This window comes from Patiria miniata, unplaced genomic scaffold, assembly GCF_015706575.1.
Source record: "Patiria miniata isolate m_02_andy unplaced genomic scaffold, ASM1570657v1 HiC_scaffold_1, whole genome shotgun sequence".
In the NCBI taxonomy this organism is placed as follows: Eukaryota; Metazoa; Echinodermata; class Asteroidea; order Valvatida; family Asterinidae; genus Patiria; species Patiria miniata.
Window position 1 is genome coordinate 32960091 of NW_024037047.1, and position 13270 is coordinate 32973360.

At 40.3% G+C, this 13270-nt stretch overlaps 1 protein-coding gene across 1 annotated transcript in view; it reads right to left on the reverse strand.

Annotated features, from left to right (window-relative positions):
- LOC119733039 overlaps window positions 1-13270 on the reverse strand; it is a 149281-nt gene that overhangs the window by 14877 nt on the left and 121134 nt on the right. The window contains 13 exon segments of the mRNA XM_038206623.1: window positions 564-774; window positions 1934-2063; window positions 2561-2739; window positions 3078-3229; window positions 4515-4803; window positions 5154-5309; window positions 5786-5902; window positions 6460-6608; window positions 7803-7977; window positions 8903-9115; window positions 9667-9770; window positions 10250-10540; window positions 11930-12202. Coding sequence (XP_038062551.1) covers window positions 564-774; window positions 1934-2063; window positions 2561-2739; window positions 3078-3229; window positions 4515-4803; window positions 5154-5309; window positions 5786-5902; window positions 6460-6608; window positions 7803-7977; window positions 8903-9115; window positions 9667-9770; window positions 10250-10540; window positions 11930-12202 — 2439 coding nt within the window.

A 13270-nucleotide genomic window follows, 5' to 3' on the forward strand; every position in this document is an offset into this window, starting at 1 on the left:
TCATGTAAAATATGATATCAGAAACAGTTAAAAGGAAACAATCTACTGCACTATGTACACAATAAGAAATTGTCTCTAAACAACATGTGATTTGATAGGTACATTTTGGTAATAAAACATGTTTTTGAGTAAGTATGTGACTCTTGCTGTATACAGTCATAATAATAATAATAATATTTTTCGAGGCTAATCATCCTTACTCGCAGCTGGTATAATGAATTGCGAAGGACGCGGCTACAACGTGGTCGGGCTGCTGGCAAGTAAAGGCGCCAATGGCTGCCGGCCACATCGACCCATATTTGACCACGGAGCACATCCTGAGATCGAAAGTGTTTGATTTTTCTGGAGGGAGGAAAACCGGAAGGCCAAGAAAAAAAACCTCGTGGCACAGGAGAGAACCAACGCACAACTCTACTCACATGTGATCCGCAGCCAAGATGCAAACCATGGTCACCTTGGTGAGAGGCGATCGCTAAACGCACAAGCCAACCATGCCACCAAAGGAAAGTTATGTTACCATTTGGGAAAACCTTTCAACTTTAGGTTTATTCCATTTATCTCACCTGTCAGGAAGAATGGGAGTGATCCCTCATCTTGGTTTGAAGGTGGCATTGTTGCATTCGCATCATCGCCAAGGGTGGTATTGGATAGCTCCAGTCTTGGCAGAGTCAGGTTGGTCAATGTGAAGGTGATGGGAACAGCTTCCAGGGAACATGAGGTATCACACTGGTAACGATCACACGGATGGATGCAAGGAACGCATGGCCTGGCAATCTGTACAAACAGAGAGTGTGTCCAAAACAGTAAGAAGAACATTCAAAGCATTAATGTGATCTGTTCCCTTAATGGTTGATACTGTCAATTGGGGTGGAAGTAATGAAACACGTTATAATTATATAGGTTTATCAACCTGATCTATATTATTGGTCTCTATGCTCAGCTACCTTCTTAAAAAGGGCCATTAACCAGTTCGCGCCGGAGGCTGTGAATACACACACAACTTTTCCGAAGTCAGATCGGATGACTGAAAAACCCGCAGGACAGAGGCCGGAAATATGCAGTCCCAGGGTGATGGCTTCGACCCGACTGGCATTACGGTCAAGTGAATATTAAGCCCATGCCTTGGTCCGTTCCTTTAAAATAAACCCGACCTCAACTGGTTAGAGCACCATTATCGTTTAAAGTAATCATAAATACATAAGATAGTTCACCCATTCATATTGGTCGAGAGCCCGTCACGTGGCCGGTTACAAAGACCGGCTGGCTGGTCTTAAACTCTTTTCCAGTGTCACATGAAATTTGGACTACTATGCAATCCGATGCCTTTTACCGTTCTATTGGTTGAACGTTCACAATCCTCACGTATGCATGTGCAATATTACCAGTGAGTCAGTGTTTCATAGTTCTAACTTCACAATACACCGGTACAGCCATAGTATAGCTAAATGTGTATCCCGAAAACATGAAGTAAATTTGATACATTCCCAACAAAATCGTTTGGAATTTATAATTTTTAGTTGTTTTGAATTTTTGAACAGAAAAATTCTGGTTTCTTTTTGACCGAAAAGGTTTTTACGAGTGGGAATAAATATGTGCTTGGCCGGTATTAAACAGTATGTTTTACGACTGTTTGGAGTCTGGATGCTAATAATGTATCCTCTCCTTCAAGTCAGTATCCAGACTCAAATCAGTCTTAAACATATTGTTTCAAACCTGCCAAGCACACATTTATTCCTTTATTATCATCTGCGGCGCGGAGTGACAAATTTGAAGATGCAGACATCACGTGCGTTACCTGCACGTGATGGCCCCACCATAGGCGATTGTGCAGTAGCTTGCAGATACAGATATCCATCACAAAAAATGCTGAAACTGGAAATGCCTGGAAAACAAAACATCCATTAAAAAGGCTAAAGTTCCTGTCTGGCATTACCTCTTCAAATGGCACAATATCTGTGGCTCCTGCTTCTGAGCCAACACCAGCAAAGTAGCGTGAGACAGGACTGGTTCCAGCCCTGAATGGTGCTCCGTAACGACACAGATTGCTCTGATCAGGCGGCATCCTGTAACAGAAGAAAGCAACAGAGTATTCTAACAATGTTATGGTTATAAATGCTGTGATAAAACCAGTAAACAATGAGACTAGGCTTGTTGAGTCAAGCTGGACCAATGCTTGGTAAGAGGACTATAGCCTGGCCCTTCTAGTTTAGCAAAAAGTCCAAAGGAATGGTTAGGGTCATGTCATAAATGTGGGGTCAAAAAGTGTAACGTTCCCACAAGGCACATAATCCCTGTTACACCTCACTAATTTGCCATTCAAGTATTATTAAAATTGATCTTCAAAGTATTTTATATTCACGTAGCAGGCTTTTTATAATCACTCTTGGAGATAGAAGGCATTGCAGAATGTGTTCTAAATTTAATTTTTTATATATGAGATGTAACAGGGAAACACAAAATTGGACCCCAAATTTATTGAATGACCCATAAAAGAGGAATTAAAAAAGCGCACTTTAGATACAAAAAATTGCTTGAAACAGAACAAGAAAATTGTACAGACCTCAAGTTTTTGAGTGTTGCTGCCACAGCTGGAGGATTGAAGGGGTCTTGCAGATCAGCGATGTAGCTGTCTCGATTGAAGACGTGAAGGATGAGCTTAGTAGATGAGGACAGGACTGGTATGCCAGTCAGTGAAGAGAGGAGTTTACCATCAACGTACACTTCAAAGGACCATTCATCCTGTAACGATAAAAAGCTATCATAACTGAGATTTCCATGATTGATTCTTTTTCTTTTTTACTTTGAATCAAGAACATGAAACTTTAAATATAATTATATAAGCTACACTAAGTACTGCTTATCATCATACTAATTATACCTCGAGGACTCCAAATCAACATTTTGCTGTTGCATGTGTGAAATGTTTATAGGTGATGGCAAATGGGGAAAACCCCAGCGCAAAATATCACTGCCGTGCCAAATATAACGCAATATAATTGTTAATGTTTCACTTGTACGATTGATGTTCCTTATAAGTAGCTAAAGGGCTACAGGAAGCACATTAATGGTAATGATACCTCTTCTGCATCAAACGGCTCGACTTTGATGTGGACTGAAAAATGATGCTCCTCTATTGATGGATCAAAGTCAAGATCTATAACCTCCGATGTCATTTGCCAGAGATCCTCCAAATAACGACACCACAGAACAGCTTGAGATGCACTACCATCTAGAAAAGAACACGCAGCCTCTGCTTCATCTTGGTGTGTGGTACAATTATTGATGGCAATTGTCCCTAAAATCTTATTATAACTTGTATCTTGCATCTTATGTCCCCCCCCCCCCAAAAAAGCCATCCAATATTTTTATTATTATTTAAATCAGGCTGACCTGATCTGCACGAAATATATTTTGGAATATATTTCTCAAATTGCATGGAATATTCTTCACTTTATTCTTAAGGCAATTTCGCGCCGCCTGGAACTGCCATTGTGGTTGTTGATACAAGTGTGCGTATACCCTGTTGCCTGCTGCGTCCGCAGGCGTTGGTACCATGCGCTACACTCTGTTGGCTTGTTGACAACTGTTAGTTGTCACTATTAATTGTGAGGAAACCAGCGAAATTTGTTAAAGTGTCCAGATGAATACAATATCAAACAATATTGTCCTCATCCGGGTACTTTATTGACATAATATTGCTAATTAGGAATGATTTTGTTACCACTGGAAGCCAATCATAAATAAAACGAGTACATTTGAAACAATCAATATCCTCACTTAAAGACAAACGCTAACGAAAAGATAATCATCTCATATCAGTGGAGTTGGTGGCTTTCAATCTCACAAGAATTTGACTTAACGTCAGTCATCAGACACTTACTGACCATTTCCATTATTGTCTCAGCAAATGTTGTACTGCTAGTGCATTCTCAGACTATTTTATTGTTTGCGACAGCTCCTGTTTCATACAACGAAACAGTTTCTTTCTCTCATGCAATGCCAGACTAGGTCAGAACACCCTGGGATGGGGCTTACTGGGTCGGTCTTTTGGGCAGAGTTGGACATGTCAGACATAAATCATAGCTGTCATTGATCAGAACAACATGAGGCGGGGCTTAATGGATTGGTCTATTATCTTACTTGGATAGAGTTGAACATGTCAGACATAAATCACAGCTGGAATTGGTCAGAACACCATGGGGAGGGGCTTAATAGATCGGTCTATTAAAATACTTGGAAAGAGTTGGACATGTCAGACATAAATCAGCAGATGCGATTGGTCAGAACACCATTTGGCGGGGCTTACTGGATCGATCTATTATCTTACATAGAAAGAGTTGGACATGTCAGATATGAAACAATGATGTTATTGGTCAGAACACCATGGGGCGGGGCTTAATGGATCGGTCTATTATCGTACTTTGATAAAGTTTGACATGTCAGACATAAATCATGGCTGTGATTGGTCGGAACACCATGGGGGAGGGGCTCAATGGATTGATCTATTATCTTACTTGGATAGAGTTGGAAGCCGCAAGCTCTCTGTGTTATCCATCTCCCACTCTCATCATCAGACACGCTGTCCCCATCTTCGTCCTTTTTGTGGATAGTCCATGGGACGGAGCCCATCGGTGTTAGTGAAGTACTATTCACATTGGTCACTTCAGCCTCTTCAGTCATTTCACTGACTGTGTACTCATTGGGTGGTTTGGTTTCATGTGATCTATATGTGGTGCTGGCAAATGTTGAGCTGTCCTCAGATGTCCCCAAGAAATCCAGGCAGTCACACAGGGGACACAAAGACTGTTGAAAAGTAAAGGTCTAGCATAAAAAATCAGTAATTATTTGTAAAAACAATAATTTTGGTTTTGACACTCCAATGCATTTCTAATATATAGACGTGCAGACCCACTGGTACATTACCTACCTTGTGCGCAGGGATAAAAATAGTCAAATGTGTTTATATAAGACTGTATAAGGTGATGTATGCAGGGTACGTTTTGTCTGTGGAGTCCATAAGTCAGTCAGACACAAACTTATGAAATATGACCGTGTGAACAGTCATCAACCAATGAAATTTCACAATCTTAAACCATTGTATAAGAAAAAACACTGTTGCAGTTATACCCCCTCTATCTGTTTGCCTCACTTACTTGGTTGAAGGGTTGGTCATAACAGCACTGACAGATCCCTTCTTGCCAGTTCTCCCGTCCACCAAAGTCATATTCCCCTATTGCTCCATCCGGGCCATCCCAGAATAGAACGCTGGTCACACTGTGCAGGTCAGGTGAGGCAGCTTTCAAGTCAAACTATCATGTCAGAAAAGAAAGGTAGTGGAAGACTATTGGGGTACTTGGCATAGCAGGTCATTTCCACTGTGTGCATGTGACGTGAGAGTCGAAGCCGTCATTCAGTCTTTGGTTGAGTAACAAGCTTTTAACATGAACTGCAACAAAGGTATTTCTTTGTCTCTGGTTATCAAATTGCATGCCTGCCTTATATGTGACTGACGAATAATTTGATAATGAACAACTCTGGTACTCAGAATAAAATCACGATGGAAAACTAACCAGAAAGTAAACATACTAAGTATAAGGAAAATGTACATGGAAACAGGAATAAAATGAATTCAATAGCCTTTTTTACACTTTGAAATGAATTGAAATTGAAGCAAATTCTTTTCAGGAATTGTTGGGCACAAAATGAACATCTGATGCATTAATCACGCCACTGATGTCATAGCTGTGAGGGGCTGCTATTTCAAAGTTTCTGGATGAGTACTGACCTCATATTCTGAGCTCCTTACAATCAGTGCATTGGTGACGTAGGCTCCAGACAGCATACGAGGCCCTCTTGTATCTCTCTCCATAATCAGCATCACACTCTCATCAGATGCAAGTACCTGGTTATCAACAGCAAAGGGGTTAAATGAACGTGTTTTGGGCTGTTTGCCTGAAAAAAACCTCAGGATTTTCTATAAATAAATAAATATATATATATATATTCTTAAACATTTCAAGGTTATTCTTGTAAGACGGTATTTGTGGGTTACTCTATGAAATGGAACAATGGTATCCCACATGTCCAGCTTTATTTGATAGTGTACCACAAGAAAAAATACTTGAGGGGAGGGATAATAGACCAATTCGCTAAGCTCGCCCTATGCACATTTGACCAATCACAAACATGAGTATAATGTCCAACATGCATGCTCAAATGTTGGACATGCGTGCACTTGCATATGATGTACGGGATAAGTTCATGAGGTGCGACATTGGGGAAGCTCACATGTTGTTGCCCATGCGTGCAGTGGTTGGAGCTTAATACGTAAGGTTTAGTGCATGTAAGGTTTAGTGCATGTGCAGTGTGTCCCACATGTTGAGTCTTATAGTGGTCGCAATATCTTCTGTTCCCCCACTTAGTCCATACTTTTATCAGAAAGAAGTTTCTTGAGACTACCTGCTGTGACTGATACTCCAGGTCCCACTTCTCCCTCTTCATGTTCCAGAGTCCCTTGAAGTCCATCGCTGACCACCGTGGATCAGTGAAGGGAATGTCTCTCAGTGGACAGGGTGGGCCCTCTGGGTTGGGCAAGTGTAGGATTGTGCCTGTAAAAGTCAAGTCAATATGAATTTATAGATTTAAAATTGTGATAAGGACGTAAAATAGTGTCGTTTATGAATAGACTCTGGCCACACAAACTTCCCCTCACTGATGAAAAGACAGAGATATGAGTTGCGTAATAGTCTTGAGTCACTTTGGTTGACTCCGAGATTAAATTGCAAGTCACTTGGTTCTAATCTGTCTTCGAGTCCGAAACTGGCCCCAGGCTGTTTGAGTTTCAAAGAGCTAAAACATGAAGCACGCAAACTGCAAACAGTGGGTAAATACACAAACCAAAGTGGTACACATATCTATGGCCATATCAGCAAAACCGCTTAGAGGCATATGTAGGAATCTAGCCGGTCAGTTCAAAGCCGAAATCGCTGGTTCATCATCAACCATTGTCAATAAGGTAGCACATAATACTAGCATAAATCTTAGTGTTGTACCCAACAATGATCTTGCAGTACGTAATAGGTCCATGCGACGTGATGGATGCATGAAAGCATGTTTACTCAAAGCTTGCACAAGTGTACATGTACATGTACCAGGCAGTGTATGGTAGGATTATGCATTATATGAAACAGATGTGCATGTACATGGACACACGTGTACATGTAAGGGATATGTTAGTGATGCGCTGATTTAATAGCCGACGATTTAATAACAAACAACATTATTTGCAAAGTTCTGTGGTACAGTTCGTGTGTTTAACATTCCGTAGAGTTGCTTTAATGTTACTTACAAAAAATTAACACCACTTGTTAAAAGGTATTTTTTTTCTGGTAGAAAAATGCATGACTCGTGAGTCACAAGCCGGAATCTTTTGCCAATTGTGACTCGAGGCGGACTTGATGAGTCCGAACTCTGGACTGGAGTCCTACAATACTGCATAACAAACACTTGAAAGCCATGGCTGATATACTTCCATTGCCCACACAAAGATCATTGGTTTGTGCACATTCAGATTAGAAGTTGAGTTGTATGTACCTCAAACAGTCATCTCAATACTTCTCGGTCCTGGCTCCGTGCTGTAAATAATGATATCCATGGCAACAGGCAATGGAATCATGCGGTAAAGTACATTCCAAACTTGACTAGAGTGGTACTCAAACTATGGGTAACCGTAGTTCACATTTAAATTCGCTCAACTATTCATACAAGATCAATAGTTAAATTATGTAGCAATTTCCTTTTACCAGTAACTTGGCTTCTGTATGCGCTGTCTGTTATGTCCATCTTGAAGTCCATTCCATCAACTACCAGTCCTGCTGTCGGCTCAGACGAGTCAACAAAGACAGGTCCTACTTGGGATAGAACACTGTCTCCTGCATGGTTAACTACCGACAGCTGAACAAAATAGGGCTGGTTTGTCTGTGCAGAAAGGAAATATAATTTCAAATGTTTTATTGGTGAGCTTTGCAAGTACAACCCAAATCATGCCCTTGACAATTGTTTCAATGCCGATCAGTAGAATCTTTGAATAAATAAGAATGGGGAAAGTGCATGTATGACTGATGATTCAAACACTTTTGTTTCAACGATGCACGCATCAATAGCTTATATACCACTTTCAAGTTTTACCCTGAAATAATAGATCATTATTTATAATTGCTATTTTTTTTAGCAATACAATACATCGGCCCATGTTTAGTTATGGAATAATTATTTTACAAATTTTGAACTACATGTTTTTACATTAAGAAGAAAACAATTGTAGGGACTGGGAACCAGAGTGTATCAGTTTGTGCACAAAATCAACACACAATAGACAAAAGGTTGCTTTCTGGGTTAAAACGAAACCCTTATATTCGGGTTTTCGAACCAGGGTTAGCAATCTCTCTTGTCTCCAGATGATATCTCCTTAGGGCAGTTTTAGCACCAAATGAATGCCTACCACCAGCAGGACCCAATTAGTACCGCTTGACTGTTTGACTTGTTGGACATGCCTGAATCATTCGTCAGTCGCCTAAATGCATCTAGACTACTGAAATTCATGCACAAACTTTAACGGAAATCATGAATTTGTCAGACTTGTGCCTGTACATATGTAACATGTATAGCGTTACCAAAAGATAGATCCAGCAGGAACTACATACACTACCATGTGGACTGCGGCCTCCTGTGGTGTAACTGATGGCCTTAAGGGATATGCTACACTGGGCTCAGTCAAGGATAAACATCGAAAGCCTGGTGTGCAAAGGGCCCAGGATTTTAAAAGGGTATTCACCTCACGTTAATACGCTTCAAACAAATAACTTACTCATATAACTACAAATCAATGGCAAATTCGACTCACAATCAGGTTCAAGTCCACGAATGTGAAATTGTTAATGCCTGGGCCGAGTATCAGCCAGTCTTGGTTGGCTACCACAGTAAGGTTATCCTCGTCCTCATTACATGATGCAGCTTGCACAAGGCGGAGGTTGTAGGATTTGATTCCACTCTCATCATCTCTGTAATCCTCCCACACTACAGAGACAGACTCGGTGCTGTCAGTATAGGCAACAGGCTGCAAATACAAGATTCAAATGTCACAGGCAGGTAATACAGCGTGAGTGTGATTGGTGGGTTTTAGTCAGTTGCATGAAATATTAGCAAGGAAAAAAATATAGTTGTTGCTGTTAGCGAAAAAGGCACAGAAGGATGCTGGTAATGTCTTCATGATTTTAGATGATGACGCATGAGACATTGATGATATATGTTCTTATTATTTACTTAATGATTTATTTTTGTTAAAAAGTGTGGCACTGGTTATTAAACTTCTGAGTTCAGGAGTGGGGATAAATGATTGCAGCAAATTGTTAAAATTTGAATTTCATGCACATACTGGACGATGTTTGAAAAACACTTCATGTCAAATTTAAATTAAAACTGGGCATCGCTTCTGTAAGCTTACAGGTTCGGATGATTACTATAGCATGACCAAAACACCCCCAGCCTTTTCATTACCATAATGAGTGTAAAAAGCATGTAGGAGATTGGTCCAGCATGCAACCAAACCTTAATGGCAGAATATGCGACATTACAGAAACACGATACACTTATCTCCCGATGACTTACCATGTCATAGAAAAGTCCAACACGCAGCCTACCCTCAATAGGTGGTGTGATATCCACAGAGAAGTAGCTAGTGGAGGCATTACACTGTCCTCCTTCGTTCATTCCTAGAAAGACAGGAGCATGAGAAGCGTTTTCCATTAAAAGATATCACCTTTGATTTTCATTTAAGTGAACTACTAGGGAGGATACATGTGCGTGAGTAGAATTAATTATTGCACTGACCGCATCTCATGGTCAGTGTTGGTCAATGACCCCCACATGGAAGGTCCCCCACATCCTGTTTCCAACTGCATCTCCCTCATGAGTCAGGGAAACAGATGGGCAATTCATTGGGGACCATTTCCATGAAATAAGTTTGTATTGGTTTAATTTGCCATGAAATGGATTAATACTGTTGAGGCAAGTCTGATCAGCTTTATTCTGAGACTGGTCAGCAATGGCTTCAACATTTTGCTTTCATCTGACAGAAGTTAAACGTTGCGCTATGACACACAGTCAATATTTCACAACTCATCCTCTCTCTCGAAGTTTTTCACTCAAGTTACCCATCTAAAATGCACAACGAGTAACAATATTCACCCACCCACAACAGTGACAAAATAGGATCCTTCCTGCGTCAGATTCAAGCCCTTGACCTCCACAAAGGTGTCTTTGCCAACAAAATGCATCGACCTCTCATGGAATGTAGTTAGGGCCTGCGTTGTCCCCAACAGCATATCCAGGCATTCCATATCTTCAGGTGGGATGGAGGAAGTGGATGGTTCACCCAGACCAACGTAGTACAGCAGGATGGGGAAGGTGGATTGAAATTTAGCCCACATGAGTTGCACCTCAGAGACAGAGTTTACATACTCTGGGACTTCCACCTCACTTCCTGAACAGATATAAAAAAAAAAAAAAAACAATCAAGAGACATTTTCTTCTCGTGTGCGTTATTCCCGGATACACAAAAAATTACAATAAGCTTACTTACTGGATGCAGAACACAAATTAAAGCATGAACTACAGAAAGCAAGTTCTAATTTTCGAAAATGAAAGACAGTACATATACACATGTAGGTTATAAGTTTGGTAGATCTAAAATATATCTAACAATAGATCTTTTATTGCAAAGTTTAAGTACAGGCAGGGTTCTTCCCAACATAATAATGTGCGTATTGGCCCGATACATTGGAATTGCAGACAAAAATTGCCTCGAAAATTACATCACAGTTTTCAGTCCCCGATAAGCACAGTTTAATTATTACACACTTCATTAACATGCAAAATTATAATTCACGTGCCAATATTTCCTTTTGCCATGAACCAGTCGTGCGGTCGGCAGGTCATGCAGTGCCTAATCTGTCGTGACTAATGTTGTCGTGACTAATGCTGAGCATATCTTGTTAGTGGTCTGCACGAATTAAATTCTCCATTTTTTTAAAGAATCATCCACCTTTAATAAATGTTTACATTAATTAAGGCAGGTATTTATCCCTTTTGAGGGCCAGTTTTGACAACTTTTGTAGCACAAACGAAAATATTCCAGGCCAAAAATAGGAATGATTGAATACTCCATTTAATCACCACAAAAAACAATGGCAAATTAAAAACCTTTCTGACCTACTGACTATACTTTGAAAAGGTATGTTATAGAAGCAGAAGCAATTTGCTTTTCTTGGCCATTTTTTTCAATTTGAAACTTACTTTTAATCCATACCTTCCAGTTCAGGAAGTTGCAATGTCTGTGAAATGTTGATTCTTTTTGATTCAATTGTTTTGTATAAATGTCCTTTGGATTTTAAGGAAAACTCTACCTTAACATTCCCCCAAATTTGTTCCAGAATGCACCAGAGAGCTCTCTAAATAAAAAAAAAAAACCTTGACTGGCCCCGAATCCCAGACCGTAGATTTGCAAGTTGTTGAACCACAAGAAAACATTCCCCACGGGTTTAACAAAATCCTGGGGAGAACCCTGATTACGGGACCATCTCTGAACAGGAGGAAATAAATGACAAATAAAAAGTATCAGTCTGAAACTGCCCTCAAAAACTGTGCAAAACTAAATTTCTCATGACAGAATTTATTTGACTTGAAAATACTATGTTCCACATACAGAGAATGAAATATACCCCCACCCAACTTTCCAAATCATGTGTATATACCTCGTATATACTTCTTTTGGGACAAATATGGTGCATGTCTTATGTCCAATACCAATTTTACCCTCTGCTTAGATATCCCTAACACAAGAGAAGGAAAGTCAAGAGGAAGAATAACCTACCAAGCACTGTGCTGTCTATACCAACATTGATCCCTGTTGATGTCACCTCAGCTGTGGCAAGGCTAGCACTATATCCCCTGACTGTAACGTAATATGTTGAGTCTCGTGCCTTGAGGTTGAGGTTAGTGAAAGTGACTGTTGTGTTTTGTCCAACATAAGTGAAGGGCACCACGTTGTCTCTGGTCTTAGGGTAGCGACGGTCAGTTCCAACTGCGGCCTCGTAGTAATCCACAGTTTGCTCTGTGATGTGGTCTTTGTTGACTTCAGCATTTCCTGAATGGGATTCAGGGCAATGAATGAAGGAATATGAACTAAAAAGTCTAAAGCATTACAGTTGAGGATTGCTATAATGAACATCACTGTACAAACATTCAGCTATATCCAACATTCTCTTAGGCTTCAAAATTAGAGGTACAAATACATTAAACATTTCAGAATTTGTGTTCTTTTTGTCCGACACAAACTGCTCCTCAACTACATTTGGAGGTCAATAATGCTTGAAACTTTTTGGTACATCCTGCAGACTTGTTAACGCCATTATAGCCAGAGTGATAATGGAAAACCATGAACCAGTCAACAAAACTGGGCTCAGGCAACCTGGCAGCAGGCGCGGTTCTACGGGGGTGGGGGGGGGGGGGGCTAGAGGGGGGGCAATATAAATTCCGTAAAAAAATTGCATTAGCAAAAGAAGGATTGTGATGTACATGCGAACGGTCTCCCCCTAAATATAGTCGTGACAAGGGTGCATTTGTAGTTAATATAGTGTGAATGATTTTAGGATTTTATTGGCGCTCCCCATTGAAAATATGGCATAAGCCCCCCCCCCCCTCCCCCCTATTGATTTTCGGAGGCCTAAGTGTCTGGAGAAAATAATCGGTCTACAATTCAGCACGCCTCCCTGAAAATATTGGTTCTAGAACCGCGCCTGCGTGGCAGATGAGAATTGTTTTAAACAACAACATAAAAATACGTCACAAAACAGTGTTTGTTATGATCTAATTAGCAGTAAGACTTTGGCTAGTCATTTATGAAAACATAATACGTGTTTTTTTCTGTGTATGTACTTTTTCTGTTTTGTTGTATTTTTTTCCCCAGAGGTTTTAACAATTAGTCGTCGTGATGATGTGCGAATTAGGTAATTATTGCCATGGCAGTGCATGCCCGCTAATACTAAAGAGTATTGTATTAAGTTGAAATGAAGAAGCGCTTCCTGAAATCCTGTCTCTCTACACATAAGCACCACAGTCCATCTCTGTAAATCCTAGAACAGAATGCCAGTCTATCACTAGTTATCCTCAACCTGTGAGAAGTTTGCAGCACACTTCGTGAGTGATTTACTCA